The sequence below is a fragment of the Caloenas nicobarica genome, chromosome 1, assembly GCF_036013445.1.
Source record: "Caloenas nicobarica isolate bCalNic1 chromosome 1, bCalNic1.hap1, whole genome shotgun sequence".
NCBI classification, from domain to species: Eukaryota; Metazoa; Chordata; class Aves; order Columbiformes; family Columbidae; genus Caloenas; species Caloenas nicobarica.
In genome coordinates, this window is record NC_088245.1 from 21,711,060 (window position 1) to 21,726,946 (window position 15,887).

Consider the following 15,887-nt stretch of genomic DNA (forward strand, 5'->3'; position numbering starts at 1 on the left):
TACCTACTTTGCAGCTATTGATAGAAAGGATTTGCATAATGGAGTATCAAAGAATCTAAGTTGTATTCTGCTGCTTTCTGATGACAGAAGCTTTTGTTTACTGCCTGGGGATAGGGCATTTTATGATAACTGATATTATTAAGCTAACATTATCATCTGAAATTGAAAGTGCTTGTAAAAAAAAAAAACCAACTATGATTATAATTGTAATTGTCAGATTTGCCTTAGACTAGTTTTTGTAGCTGCTGTTGAGTAAATACTGAAGTCCTGCTACTGTGGCAGGGAATAATCATCCTGTTCTGAGCAGATTTACCCATGTTTCTTAACTGCTAGTTAAACTAAATGCAGAATATGTAGAAATCTGTCTTAGGAGTTCAGGAGGTTACCTAGTCTTCCTCCTGCACGTAGACCCAGAGCCATGCTGGTGAGAGCAGCTGCACAGCTATTTACTGTTCTGCAAGATGCCTGCTTCTACTGGGGCCTTTCTTTTTGACTAAAAGGATGGTGGAGATCATGGCCTGGACCCCTCATGCTTACTGCATAGATGTATGATCCACCCTTGATCTGTTCAAGGTGTCACTAGTGCCCACTTGGGTGGGCAGCAAAGGGAGTATTCAGAAGGGCTAGATGAGCCTTGCAGTCTTTCCGTGACATCATAGCCTTGGGGAAGCAGCAGACATCTCCGGATGATACCTCTGTCCTGTACGAGGAGGAGTAATCAACCTCTAATGCTTATTGCTTTGCTGGGTTAGGATCAGTATTGTTAAGATAACCGAGGAATCTGGTCCAGAACTTTGCAAACACCACATTCCCTATGAGCAGTTTTCTCTCATGCTGCAATCTGAAAAATATCTTGTCTTAGTCGTGTGGAATGTGAATATTAGCTTTTCTGGAAGCAGGTTACTCAGCTATGTCTTCAAAATCCTCATCTGAACCTGCAAAGTATTTGTGAAATAGATGTTTAATGTTTAAGCCAAACTTCTAGAAATCTTTAAATTTAATTTAAGGTGGGAATTCCTAGCACCTTCTACTACTCTTTGTCTTCACAGTAGATATTAAATGAGATAATGCTATTTAATAGGAAAATTAAAGCCTAGCAACTTCAAAAGTGTTAGTGAAGATAGCTGTCTGTCATCTTAAGGTTATAAATGCATTTATCTTGCTGTTTTCAGGTCAAAAAAATGCAGAACAAACAGGCAAAATGCATGGCATCAACCAATGTGATGACAGTATCTCCGCAAACAAGACAACTTGGTATACTTTAATACTTTACATTTGAGTAGAGACAGTTCAGCATTATGATCACTTCAGTACTCAAGGGCTAAGGTACCTTTTAGGTGTCCTCATGCTCTGTCTTTTGAAGACAAATTGTAGAACAGTACTAGCAGGAAGTTTCTTTGGAGTCTTTCTGCAGATGACTTAAACATCTCTGGTTCATATAACAGAATCATAGAATGGCTTGTGTTGGAAGAGACCTTAGAGATCATCTAGTTCCAACCCCCTTGCCTTGGGCAAGGACACCTTCCACTAGATCAGGTTGCCCAAAGCCCCATCCAACCTCATCTTGAATACTTCCAGGGAGGAGACAGCAAACAACTAGCGATATATTTTGTGCTCACTAAATTGTCATTTCCCAGTCGTTTACTGGAAAATTTTTGCTCATGTTCAAAGTTTGACTTGTTACTGGGATGCTGTGTCTCATCCTTGGGACAGGTACTTTGCCAAAGATGTTAAAACTTTAAAAAAGTTTTCAGAAAACCTAGATCATTCCTATGCTTTTCTAGAAAGTGCAGTTTTAGACATCAGTGTATTTAATTGCCAAAGAGGCTGATTTTATCACTTTGTAGCAATAGGATGCCTAAAGAAATATAGAATGGAATACCTAGAATGCACTTCTGTCTCTAAGGGTTGATAAGATTCTGCTGTGTAAAGCTAAAGCTACACTACTTCAGACAGGACTAAGAAAAAAATGTCAGCAGTCATGATTTACTACTAGTCATGTAGTACTGGTACTATCCCTGAAATACCAGTTACTGAAAGTTACTGAAATTTTGCTATTCTAGGACAAAAATGTTAACTTGATGCTAAAATTACTGAACAAGAGTTTTAAAAGTTGTTGGGTTATGTAATCATAGTCCTTTTCTGGCCTTCAATTTGATTAAAGATCTGATACACTTCCGAAATATGGCTTATTTTCTACATGCTATTCTATGAAATAAGAATTTGAGAAATTCATTGGTTGTTACCACATAAGGAAAATGAAAACTTTTTGAAGCATAATGTGAATTGGAATTGCTTTAATCTACATATGTTAAAAATACTTATATGGAGTTTTAATACATGCTTATCTTCATTATAGTCAGTGAATCTGTGACACTTAAACAGAAAGCTGGTGAATTTTTCAATCCTATGCTGAATGGGCAACAGAAACTGGCAGTGAAGAGGATACTGAGTGGTGAATGTCGTCCAACACCTTATGTTCTCTTTGGACCACCAGGAACTGGAAAAACAGTAACAGTAATTGAAGCTATTTTACAGGTAATGGTGGATGACAAATCAGTCACCTCTAATCTTTTTACTCTTGGAACACTTACAGTAATTCTGCAAGTACCATTATTTTTTTTTCCACAAGGAGATCTCAAAACAGTCAAAGATCATTTTCTATAGCTTCATGAAAGAGGAAAAATCTTTATGAATTTGAGAACTCTTGAATGGCTTATTTGTCTTTAAAGCTTTAGTGAACAATATCTAACTTCTGATTCCAGTAGTGCATAATACATTCACAAAGCCCAGGTATACATTAATATGGTAACCATTAATTAGTTCTGCTGTTGGTACACTCGATTTGAGAACACTTAGTCATGACTGTGAAGACAGGTGTTCTTGAACTGCAAAAGGGTGGATGAATATAATGTATGCAAAGCTCATCTGGATTCTGTATTCAGTGAAATAAAATGGGCACGTTTGTGCTATTGCTACTTCTCTAAATAACCTTTTTTTTTAATGACCATCTTCTTTAATGTAGATACATTATACTCTACCAGATAGTCGAATTTTAGTTTGTGCGCCATCAAATGCTGCAACAGACCTGATTTGCCTGCGGCTGCATCAAAGCAATCTGTTAAAACCAGGAGCTATGGTCAGAGTTAATGCTAGCTGCAGGTCAGAAGAGGTAAATATTATAGACATCTGTCAGTTAATATTTTCACTTTAATATTTTGATATTAAAATACTGATTTAATGTAACTGTCAGTGGTTGTTAGGCTAGTTAGGCTTGTTTAAGATCCAAAGTACAAACACATTAGCTTTTCCAGAAGATCAACTGGAAAACGTTGGTCATGGTCCTTAATTGAATTGTATGACTGTAGAATCTTAACTTCCTTCCTGCAGTGCTTTACTCCACAAGCAGCCCGTACCTATCGGTGGGGTTTTGAATGTGGTAAGATGCTTTGGATTACAAACCTGTCCTAAAATCTGTTACTGAAGTCAAGCATTTGTCTCCAAATAGAGACTACTTACACAGAAAAGTAAGCAAGTAGGTTTGTCATCTTTATACAGTATACACACATACATATATATGTGTATATTTTTATACTTATGCATGTACATGAAACATCCATATGTTCAGTTTTGCTCCTTAGAAAAAAGAAAACACAGATGTCTTGCATATGTACTGCTTTGGGAAAATTAATGATGAATTCATTTTGGTGCATGAATAGGTCTAAATCAAAGTTTTGCTCAGCTTCTAAAATAGTTTTCAGTAGGCTTTTTTATTCAAATTAAAACATTTAGTTTTAGAGGAGCATTTTGTTTGACAAAGTACCTTTTTGTTCCTGCAGCAAATTGATGACATGGTGAAACCTTACTGCAAAGATGGTGAAGATATTTCGAAAGCATCGTGGTTCAGGATAATAATTACCACATGCAGCAGCGCAGGAATGTTTTATCAAGCAGAAATACGGTAGAGTACTATAGTTCAGAATATCACTGAGCTGGATGCTATAAAACCCAGAGCTTTTAGATACCCTCTGTACTATAACTTGAGCTATTTTAATATAGTCCATTGCATGTGCCTCTATTTTGAAGTTGTCTTCCTAGCAAACTACTTGGTTTTAGTAATCTTTCAGCAGAGACTTTCTCCATGGTAAATTTCAGAATTATCTTGAGTAAAGTTAAATTTTGGACATGATAACTTCTCCTCCACTATTAGCAGGAGCCTTTGAAGTTTATGTTGCTGTTGACAATCATTTTGGCTCAAAATGATAGTCACACTAAAAACTATGTTGTATTTGGTTTTTATCAAGTCACCTTTACTCTCTGTAAACAAACACCACATCAAGTGCTGTTAACTAAAGAGTCATCTGATTTTTATTTTAACTTTGTAAAACAACATTGAGTTGTTTGGTAGAAACAAGGCCTGGGGATTTTCTTTGCTACAGCAAGTGTGTTGTTCTAATTAAATACCTGAAGAAAATTAAGAACAGGAAAAGCTTTAAGTATCTTAACCTTGGTATAAACAATGCTTTAAGATAACCAGTGGCTGCGTATATTGGAGTATGTAAGAAAAAACAAAGATGACAAAGTTACTGGATTGTTTTTTCTATATTCTGTGTTGAAAATATCCATCTTGGCTCTGTGTATGGAGTTGCTTGGCACACTTGACAAGGAAGTTTATGGAACTGCTGAGGTCAACCACAGGGTGGCAGAATGAACTAATCTGACAATAGCCCTGTTTTGGGTTTGTGTCATTTAATTCAAGGCTTGGACACTTCACTCATGTGATTCTGGATGAGGCAGGACAAGCAAGTGAACCAGAGAGCCTGATTCCTATTGGGTTGATTTCAGAAGCTAATGGACAGGTAATTCTCTTAGCATCATTTACTGTTTTTACTTTTGTGGATGATGTAGAATGCAAGCAGCCATTTCCTGGTAACAAGCATGGAATTCTGAGTACTCGTACTAAACCTTAGTCATGCACAATATCCATTTCCCACACTTAAACAGTGGTTTTACATCTAAAACAAGTCTGTTGGTAGGACAGGATTCAGTGTGTGGAAGATGTTAAAATAAAAATATGCTTTCTTAGTTTAAGACAACAAATATACTCCTGTCCTGGGCTTAATGCTTCTTTACAAACATAATAGATGTTCAGAGGAAATTGGGAATATTTGATATAAATTGACCTTTAAATTCTGAGGTATGTGTATGATGTTATTGAAACTACATTTTTTTTAACTGTTTTAATACAATATGGATTTTTTTAATTGCATATACAGATAGTTCTTGTTGGAGATCCAAAGCAGTTAGGGCCAGTAATAAAATCTAAGATTGCACAGAGTTTTGGATTAAATATCTCCCTGCTGGAAAGACTGACATCAAGAGAGTTATATCTGAGAGATGAGGATGCTTTTAGTGCCTGTGGAGCATATAATCCTTTGTTGGTGAGTAAAACTCAAATTGCAACTATTTTTTCATCTAAATCAAAAAAGGAGAAACTGGTTCCTGCTGTTCCCTTACCACCATTTTGCTCCCTGATGCTTAGTGATAAGTCTAGTTTGAACATTAGTTCTTTAGGAAAACTTGATTATTTTGAGTATATACTCTGAATAGCAAGGATTCTGAGCTCTCCAGCATTTTAAAATACTACTTTGAAGAGGTTATCTATTCTTAAGGAAGCATAAGTTAAATATGGTGCACAAACTAGCCTTCTAAATAATGGCTTAAAATTCCCTTTCTTCTCCTTTGTCCGTGTTTGCTGTAACTTTATAACTCAATTTTCCACAAATTAACAAGTACATCTTCTACTTTTAACATTAAAAACCAGCTTCCTCTTTACATTTAAAGATTAAATTTGCAAACATCATGTTTCAGGAAGGGAAAAAACCTGTTTCTTTATCACCTTTTCCTCTGAAGGACAGCTTCCCAGAATTCTTGTATGGTGAAGCACCTCAAGTCTGTGTTCAGTGGCAGATGTTTCAGCTGCTTTAAATTAATGTCTGAATCTGAAATACAGGGCCAAAGTTAAACTTAAGATGTCTTCCCATTTTTGTGGTAATACATTTTGAAGAATTAAACTGAGCAAAAGATGACTAGTTGACCCACGTAAGCAGAGGAGAGGGAAATCTGGTAGCGGACTGAAGGGGGAAAGCGGGGATGTTTGGCCCTAGGCTTTAGGCTGGGTTCAGCCTACTGAAAAACCTGTCACGCTTCCCTGTAAAATCTGTTGTGGCAAATGTACATTGTTGTGTTCCTTATGCAATGCTTAAAGAGAATTGGCATAATGAGAGAGCAGGACATGTGAGGGCTTTAAGGGCAGCATTGGGCTTGAATAACTTGTGTTAGTCTTTTTACAGGATATATGGGTGGTTTTTGACCTGTGTATTACTGACTGGAATGCTTCCTTAAGGCCATTCTTTCATGTAAAGACATGCATTTCTTGTTTGTAAGGCCAGTTTCTGTCACCTCTTCTCATGTTCCCTTTGTGCCTGTCAAGAATTCCTCAGAAAAACAGGTTACATCCATGGAAACCTCATAAAAAGAATCTGACTCTCAAAAATAATGAATGTGCCTACATATCAAAAGTTTTAAGGAACTGGAAAATGACCAATTAATCTCATGTACATTCAGTTCATTTTTTTTTCTCCTTTGGAGGAAAAAGAGATGGTCCTTAAACTGCTTTTATTTTTTCTTATAGAAGATCACACCTGCAGATTTTTGCCTTTTAATACAGTTCTTCAGCAGCTCTATCAAAGCTAAATGTTAGAGAATGGTAAAGTATTATCTGCTTGGGAGTTGTGTACTGTGAAGTCTACATAATTATCTGTTTCAGTTGTGGATTTTGGTTTTTGTCTTTGCAGATCACAAAACTTGTAAAGAACTACAGGTCCCATTCGGCACTGCTTGCCTTGCCATCTAAATTGTTTTATCATAAGGAGCTAGAAGTTTGTGCAGACGTTTCAGTAGTAACTTCTTTGTTGCATTGGGGGAAATTGCCCAGGAAGGGTTTTCCATTAATTTTTCATGGAATAAGGGTATGTAAAATGTTCATGTAGTGAAAGTATGAATAAGGAGGCCTAATAGATGTTTGCTGATGTTGTAGATGAGTTTCTTCAGACTGAAATCTAGAAAGGATATGAAAAAAGAATAAACTTTCTTTTGCAAGTAACGTGACTTCCTGACCATCTGGTTTTAGAAACAACTACTGAAGTCAAATGTTTGCTAAGAACTTGAGCAGCTGCCTATTAAGTGTATTGCGGAGACTTCTTGATACAAATGTAAATTCATAGCAGATTGACCAAGGTGGAGCTATACTCAGCTGCCTTTTGATTGCTTTTGATGAGAGTTTTCTACATTAGAATGAATACAAGCTTCTAAAACTAGAGGATTTTTGAGGCTTAGGTAGGCAAGGGAAAATAGTACTTTGGAAAAAGTTTTTCTTTATTCTTCCAAGAAGTTAATAAAACATGATAATATACACTGCTTGGAGGTGCTTGGTTTTGAACTCTTCTACCTTGCACAAAAGCAAGGTATTAGCTTACTAACACATGTTATTGTGAGTTGAAATTTAACTTCTTTGCACACTGAAAGTACTGTTGCTGTGTATATTCTTCAGCTTAAAAAAAGTAATTAAAAATATATAAAATGTTAGGTGATATTTGTTCATTGGAAAGGGTGTATAGTGAAGAAAAGAAATTGTACGTAGCATTACATCACTTTTTTTTGCATTTAGGATGTATAAGAATAATCTGTTAATAAATACATAGTTGCTTCTACACCTGCTCTTCATCTTTTTTCCTTTCCCCTAATACAGGGTAACGAAACACGTGAAGGTCACAGTCCTTCATGGTTTAATCCAACTGAAGCAGTTCAAGTAATGCAGTACTGTTGCCACCTTGCTAAAAATGAAAACACTGCAGTGTCAGTGACTGATATTGGAGTGATTACACCATATCGTAAACAGGTATAACTAATGTCCAAGAACTTCAGAGTTGCTGGTTTTCATCTTGTGATTTTTACACTGTGGCTGTGGTTTGTTAAACCAGGGAGGCATATCTCAAAACTTCACTGTGATATTACGCAGTCTATTATCAATCAATAAGGATGTTTCCATTGATACCTAAACATGGAGAAAGACAGCAGTAATGACACTCTCTAATTTTTTAGTTTTAAAAATTAAGAAATTACTAAGGAGAGATCTGCTTGCAGTTTTGAAGACAGAAGCAGATTTTTCAGTAGTTGGGAGTAAAGAGTACAAGTCAAGAGTTTATTATCCAAGAGCTGGAACAGCAATCTGATTCTGTCACTCTTTGCACTGAGGAGTGGAACAAAAGGGAAATGTGAAGTAGGCTGTGTCACCCTGTTAAGGCTTTGAGGAAACTAGAGGAATTGGGACTTCCTACCTGTCTCGCAGTCAGACTTGAAGCTTGTGCTGGTATTTAAACCTGCAGAGAATGTTGAATGTCAACTTCAAATGCTGTGGTTTATTTTTAAAACTAATTATATTTAAGCCTGTTAAGTCTGCTTTCATTTTAAAAAGACTCAATCTCCTTTCACTTCCAGAGGATGCTCTGGATAGTGTGTATATTGTTCTGAATGTTTGCATCTCTGTATTCATGGCCTTTTATGCCTGGGTTGGGGGAAACACTGTGAGGTGTGTGGAAAAGATTGACCCCTTTTGAAGAAATCTCACTTGCAAATTAGAGCTCTGCCTGTAGAGATCCTACTGCTCAGGTGTGTGCACCTGCCTATGCTTACAGTTACTATTTATGTCTCAGATATTTACATATACTATGGATGTGAATGAACCTCTTATACTCCCTAAAACACTTCACATCATTTAATAGTAATCCCTGCTTCAAGAAAGTCACCTTGCATCGCAGGAAGGCTGATTAGAAAGTAGTCATTGTCATAGTCAGTTTAGGCAGGAGTTATTTCTTGGTAAACTTGGAGCACTGCAGATGCAGTCTCCAGGCAGCTCTTGTCAGATGATAATGTACTGTTCCCACACGTACCATCATTCCAGTGTGCGAGACTTGTTCTCTTTCCCTTTTGGGGAGGGTAATTTAGGTCACATCTCACCTTCTGTCTTTCACTCTGCATGATGCAGCTGGCAGGCAAAGGTGGAGTCTCTGCACAGTCTTCTTGAGGGGCTGGGGGAGCTGCTTGCCCGACCACATCTGTGGTAAGCGTGGGGTTGGGGGTGATGCACATTGGAAGGAGAGGGCTTATGGATCTAAGTAGTTCTTCTCATTAAAATCTGGATTATTAAAAATCTGCTGATTACTGTTTAAATGATGGGAGTGAGTACTTCACCTAAGTTATATAATAAATATGCTACTTCTCAGGAGAAATTGCCGTTTTAAAACCTTAGTTGTGGATGATGGCTAAGCTTGGTGTAGGCATTTGGTGTGACATCTCTGAAGTAATTTGCTCTCAAATGTAAAAATAAATTCCTTCAAACACTCTTTTTTTTGGTAGGTGGAAAAAATTAGATTTCTTCTGAGAAGCATTGATTTGGGAGACATTAAAGTTGGCACAGTAGAAGAGTTTCAAGGGCAGGAGTACCTGGTTATCATCTTATCAACAGTATGTATATTTATTTGATATAGGGCTTTTAAAAATAAAACAAATTTAGAAACTATATTTTTTGTCAGTTCGTCACAGTATTTGAAAACAGGTTATTTTTAAGTGCATGGAAACAATACAGGATCTGATTTTTGAGGTAAACCTCAAACCTTTGTAGATTCTAGTGCTAAATTTTAGAGTTTCATACAGATAATGTACCTTTCACTTGAGTGTACACAGAGAATGGAAACTGGATGCATTATAAGTATCAGAGACAACTGTGTAAATCACAGTATTAAAAAGTAATTCCTATTTGACTTATAAAAGCTGATGGATGTAGGTTTTCATGTTCTTTCTCACCTTCAGTTTGAGAATTGTCGCTTAATGGTGTACAGCTGACAGCTTTCCAGACACCAGTGGTGACTGTGCCTAGAAGCTGAATACTTTTTATTACGATTTATTTTTGCTTTGGTAGAAGAGCATTAGACAGTCTTTCATGATCATCTTGATGGTGCACTTTAAGTGTTGTGCTGGTTGTATCGTAGGGATGTTGGTAAAGCTCTTCTCTAGGTGCTAGATTTTTGAATCTGAAGCTCATGCGGATTTGTTGAGCTCATCCCTTGAGGAAGGGGGGAAAGAGAGGATTGTGTCACAGAGTACTGGGAGTTGCTGTTATTTGACAGCTGGCTGCCCTTGCATCTTACCTCCTTCTGTAAACTTTATGACCAATATGCTTCAGCAGATGTCTGTTTTACTGAAAGATCTCAGTCTGATCCGTAGCAGTTGAGACATCAGGCTTCACAAGTGTCTGAGGTTGAACTGAAGTTCTGTGCAGGTATATACCAGTTCCTTCTCTCTAAATGCTAGATCTTATTCCAGTGTATGCACGTACCCTGATATTTGAATTCACATGAAAGCACCATAAAGGGAAAAACTACAGCAGATTCTTTGTCCTACTTTTCTGTCCTTTTGTGTTCTCAGGCATGTAAGATTGTTGGCTGGGGCTCTTGACAGGAGACTTTGTGCTTCTAAGGAGAAATCAGTGTGGAGTTGAGAAGTGTAAGCAGCAGCTGAGAAGTCAGCTGATGGCTGCTGAGGCTTTTCACAGATGGCTTCTTGCTACCAGAATGTGATACCAATCCTGTATTTTGAGACAATGTCCACCACATATGCAGTGTTGTAGGCACACTGAACTCCTGGTCAGGGTAAAAATCTGCTGGATCAGTGGAAAAGACGGTTGGGAAACTTTAGGGAAAGGCTAACTTAATACTTTGAATATCAGCAAGTGATGCCAGCTAAGTGTACATGACTACTTGAGGGTTTAGACTTTCTTTTGGTGGGCACTATGGGCCATATATAGCTGTATTTCTACAGTGTGGAATTCAGTTCACAATACAAAATAAGTCTGCATATGCTTGTTCTTTGTCCAAACGGTAACGCAGTTTTGGTGTGATAAGTATTTAAGTAAAAGATTTAAGTGTTCGGAACATGATGTTCCTGAGGTGTTTGTGACCTGAGATCTCTCAGGGCTGTTCAAGAATGTACAGTATATACAGAGCCTGTCTGAGTAATGGTATATAAGGAAAACTGATCAAAGGAGGAAGTATAGGCCAGGAATGTGTAGCTGAAGATATGACCAGTACTGGACTACTTTTAGCAACAGTACATAGGATTTCCGGGAGAGAGGAGTATAAAATGGCTTTGCAAACAACCAAAGCAAGGGGAATCAGGGTGAATGTAGGGGTAGAGGAACAGCTGGTTTGGGGGCATTCTTTTGTGGCTTGGAAGAAGAGTTTTTGGGTTTTTTTTCTGAGGGCAGTGGTACTATGCTTCCTTTCTTTGTTCTGCATCTTACCATGGTTTTTTGAGCCAGCATTGTTATCACTCTTAAAGTAGTTCTAGGTATGTACTGTGTTCCTATTTATTTTATCAAAGATGGGTTCAAATATAGATGAAATAGAGGTGAAAATTTAATGAGCATCAGTTACAGCACACTAGTTGCTCTGTTTTTCTAAGCCAAGTCAAAGCACACTGAGACAACTGAAGAAGGCTTGCAGAAAGACACTCAGCATTGTCATTCAGCTGTAGGGATTAGAATAGCAGCAGCTCTAGCGTTTTTTTACTGAAAAGATAAAATCACTGGGGTTTAGGTAGAAGTTATGGTGTCCTGTGTTTCAAATCACAGTGGATAGTCCTGATGCTAAAACAGAACTAGTACACTGATGTTGAGGTTGCATTGGCAGCCTCTTTCTATGGGAAAGCCAATAGTGGGAAGTAGCTACCTGGCTGAAATTTGGATTATGAAGCCAACTTGTGCATTGCTGACACTGAGCTGTGGATTGCTGCAGTAAGCAAGTGTTATGTTATACTATGGCTAAGTTGCTTTCTCATTATTCTGTTTCTAAAATTATCCATAATTAATTTTAGGTGCGATCTCATGGAAGCTTCTTTGGTGATGACAAATATTGTTTGGGCTTTCTCTGTAACCCCAAGAGATTTAATGTAGCAATTACTAGAGCAAAAGCTTTGCTGATTGTTGTGGGAAATCCTCATGTTCTTGTGAAAGTAAGTTTTGGTTTTATATTGTTGAATTGCATGTGGTATTTGCCACAGTAAATGAATGATTTGGGGGGTGAATCTAATTTGAGGGAACATCAGACTATGTTAAGAATTGATGTGCTGTCCCCAGTCTGCATTTGGGAATATCTGAACTCCATAGGTTCCTGTAAGTATGGACATTTCAGGCACCTACACTGTGGATTTCCAAGCACAATGGAAATTGTAAAACTGGTCTATGCGTATGGGATCCTACCTCCTTTTTCTGTCTAGAAGAGGTCAGGATCTCAATGCTGAAGTTCTCCAGCAGCCTGTAAGTCCATAAAGCATGTTCTGAATAACCTTATGCAATCAGATTATTCACAAAATGTAGTTGCTTCACTTCTTAAATGGAAGATGGTAGAAGTGATTGTTTCAATTAATAGTCTCCTTTTGAACCCATGTATGGTCCTTCCATAGAAGTAAGGTGAGCTTTACTTAATATCTGATAAGATGTGATGTCTGGCTCTGGATAAGAAAGCAAGCAGTATTCCAGAAACTGTCCGAATACAGAGTTTAGTCTCTTGACACATGTGCAACAAATTAACTTAGAGCAGTTATAGGTATGTTCCTCCCATGTTACACCATGCATTTGGAGAGTCCTGTTTCTGGATGATTTAAATTGAACATTGATCTTCTGTTGTAGGATCCCTGCTTTTGTGCACTGTTAGAATACAGTTTAACAAATAGAGTTTATGTAGGTTGTGACCTGCCTTTGGAGCTGGAACGCCTGCAAAAGTGAGTGTCTGGTCTTTAACCTTGCTAGATACAGATCAGTTTACAATATTTTTAAAGCTAGTGTCACTTGAAGGATGGATAAATACAACATGTGCTATGATATTAGGATTTGATTTTGCATTCTTAAGTACTGTAAACATAACATGTAATGTAACCATGTTTTCTCCAAACCTCATAAGAAGAGTCTGAGCATTAAATATTGAATAAGAGCTGTTGTTGACTTGGGTATTTTATGTATCCCCAAATGATGCGTTATGTATTTGACCACAAGGATTTGGGGGTGGAGGGTGGGGGAAGCACAGAGGAAATGTTCAAGGTGACTTCACTGTAGCTAAGGAAATTTGCTTGAAGATTGATTTAAACATCCCTTCTAGTAACATGTAATATATTGTTAAATGAGTATTATCTACTAGATAAAACTTCTAACCAAAGTTGTTGTTCATGGAAAGATAACCAAACTTTTTATCTTGTTTCCTTTAATTGACAGGTGTGACTAGTTTCAGTGTTCAAGATGCATTCAATCCCCATCTGTTTTGAAACTTAAGAATACTTAACTGAAATTCAGTCCTGAGCAAACCAGCACCTTTTGTCCTCAGGGAAAGGCACATTCTGCAATGGTTGGATGTTTCTCCAAACAAGATTAATACCTATTTTTTTTAAGAAGTTAAAGTTGAAATGTAACTGTATAAAATAGTAGTGGCAACTTTTCTGTTTAAAATGTGACTTTATGCCTCCGCATAGAACAGTATGCCTGAGTCTGTAACAGTGTGCCTGAATCCTCCAAGCTTCAGAGGAAAAATATTGATAAACTCTTACGTTAGCTTTCCCTTATTCTGTAATTTTTTTCAACTTCTCAGTTTTCTCAGACTTTTATAGTGCCACCTAAAACTGGACCATCCCAAGAACATGTATCTTGTAATCTTGTTATGGGAATGTTACAATAATATATCCACGGTGTGAACTGGAATGATACATGAATATCTGCACATCATTGTTGGGTATCTTAAGCCAAGCATGTTTAAAAACCCCACTTCCAGTTTTTAAGGCCTTTGTATATAAGCTGAGATCACACAGTATTTTCTGTGTTTTCCACTGCAGTCCAGCTGTTGGCTGTGGTGTATGTCAGACCAGTGCCTCAAATGGTGGGTTAAAAGGAAAGAAAATTAAAACCATGTTTTTGCGTTTCTACAAATACACTGTAGAATAAAGTATCTTGTTTTACTTTGACAAAATAAAAAATAACTGGGTTAGCAATATTTCTACTGTTGGCTTCATTGGGCACTGTGCTGTCCTCTTAAACAGTATTTTTTTCTCTTTTTCTTGTTGTCTTCTCCTTGGTGATAAAGTCTTGCCATGTAAAACTTTAGGAATGATTGGACAAATAGCCACTGTGTTTAGGAATGGCCAGTACAATAAGATGGCTTTCTGTAACAGAAGTATTTTGGATAGGACTATAATCTACAGAGAAACAAATGGAGGGGAAAAAGAGCAAGCTTTTGTTTGCTTGTTTACAGTCCACTCATATCACTTCCATTCCTGCTATGCACTGTACTTCCTACCTCTGCAAGGCACAATATGTAGATGCTGCAACTGATAAGACAGCAAATATGGTAAAACACCAAAGGCAGTAAGGGTGCACTGTGCTGTGATACCTGTTGTGGAGACCTCAGACTGCACGATGTGTTTCCAGTCTGAGCTGCGGCTGGCCCAGCCCCTTGGTGCGGTGTTACGCTGCTTAAGTTGCTTTCACTCACGACAGACCAGAACAGACAACTTGTGTTGTTGCAGTAAGATGCTGAATCTACCAGTGATGCTGTGCCAATATTCTACATTGACCTTTGGAAGCTGTTTAACTAAGAATCTGTCCTAGTTGTTGCCTGTTGAAAGACCTTTTGCTTCAGGACTGTGTCAGGACCTACTGCATCTCACAAACCACTGCTCTGACCTGCCCACCCTCCTCAGTGCCACTGTGCTTGTGCCCTCTTCAGAGAACAGGGAAGAGATGGTAATGGAGAGGGGTGGTGCTCACTTTATTGCAAGATATAATCCAGAACTGAGTATTTCCATGACCTCTGCATAGCAAAGTAGCAGAGGATTGGCCATATTGTGATACTTGATAGTTACAAGTTAATAATATTTTACTGGTAATAGTTTGCATGTTGACATCGGTTTCTACAACAATAAACTACTTGATTTTTTTTTTTGAATATTGTGCTTCTATTACTTAGCAGAAATCAAATTATAAATAGCTACTATCATATATGGTGTTTATTTTTCTGTAAGTTCTTAGTTCAAAGGGCAAGTACACATTTTTTTGGGGGGGAAAGAAGCCTTTCATCCAACAATTACCTTTTTCCAGTGGAGAAGCCCATGTACTCTTTTCATTGATACCTATTCTTACAGTAATTCATGTTGTCCACAACTAAAATTTGAAAACCTATTCCATGAGTTACCAAGAATAGCCTCCCACAGTCTTTATAAAGTGCTTTCAGAGAAGTGCTTATGGCTCACTGGGATGGCTGCACAAAGCAAGCTTGCACTCCTGGGAAGAAAGGGGATTTCTGTTCCTGTGACTTTTTGTGCATTTAAAACTACATTTGGGTTTTTTTCCTAATGCTTTCACCTCACCTTGTGTGCTGCTGCTTATCAGTGGCTGAGAAGCTGTATTGTGTGATATAAGACACTTTGTCTTCCTCCTTCTCTTGCAATGTTTCTCCTCTCTTTCTGCCCACTCAGCTGCTACTGAAAACCTTGTTTAAAAAGAGGCCTACCCCTTGGAATTGTACTGGTTTAAACAGGGTTGGCAGCTTCAGAACAGTTTCCTCTGGCAACTTGATGAGGCAGAGCTGGCTGTGGTGTGTGAAAAAGGACAATCAGCCAGTGCATGCAGAAGTAGCAATGACAGTTTGGAATCAATCTCTTTTAGAGACAGTTGAACTAAGTCATACTTTACATGCAAACCATTCTTGTTATTCACTTCTGTTTACAGA

The 15,887-nt window shown here is 37.7% G+C and overlaps 1 protein-coding gene across 1 annotated transcript in view; it reads left to right on the forward strand.

Annotated features, from left to right (window-relative positions):
* Window positions 1-12,901, forward strand: part of MOV10L1 (Mov10 like RNA helicase 1) — a 29,174-nt gene extending 16,273 nt beyond the window's left edge. Inside the window, exons 16-25 of the mRNA XM_065658436.1 lie at window positions 2,360-2,538; window positions 3,026-3,172; window positions 3,840-3,961; window positions 4,760-4,859; window positions 5,277-5,441; window positions 6,858-7,031; window positions 7,811-7,960; window positions 9,478-9,585; window positions 11,992-12,129; window positions 12,806-12,901. Coding sequence (XP_065514508.1) covers window positions 2,360-2,538; window positions 3,026-3,172; window positions 3,840-3,961; window positions 4,760-4,859; window positions 5,277-5,441; window positions 6,858-7,031; window positions 7,811-7,960; window positions 9,478-9,585; window positions 11,992-12,129; window positions 12,806-12,901 — 1,379 coding nt within the window. The remainder of the gene's footprint in view (window positions 1-2,359; window positions 2,539-3,025; window positions 3,173-3,839; window positions 3,962-4,759; window positions 4,860-5,276; window positions 5,442-6,857; window positions 7,032-7,810; window positions 7,961-9,477; window positions 9,586-11,991; window positions 12,130-12,805) is intronic.
* The last annotated feature ends 2,986 nt before the right edge of the window (window positions 12,902-15,887 follow it).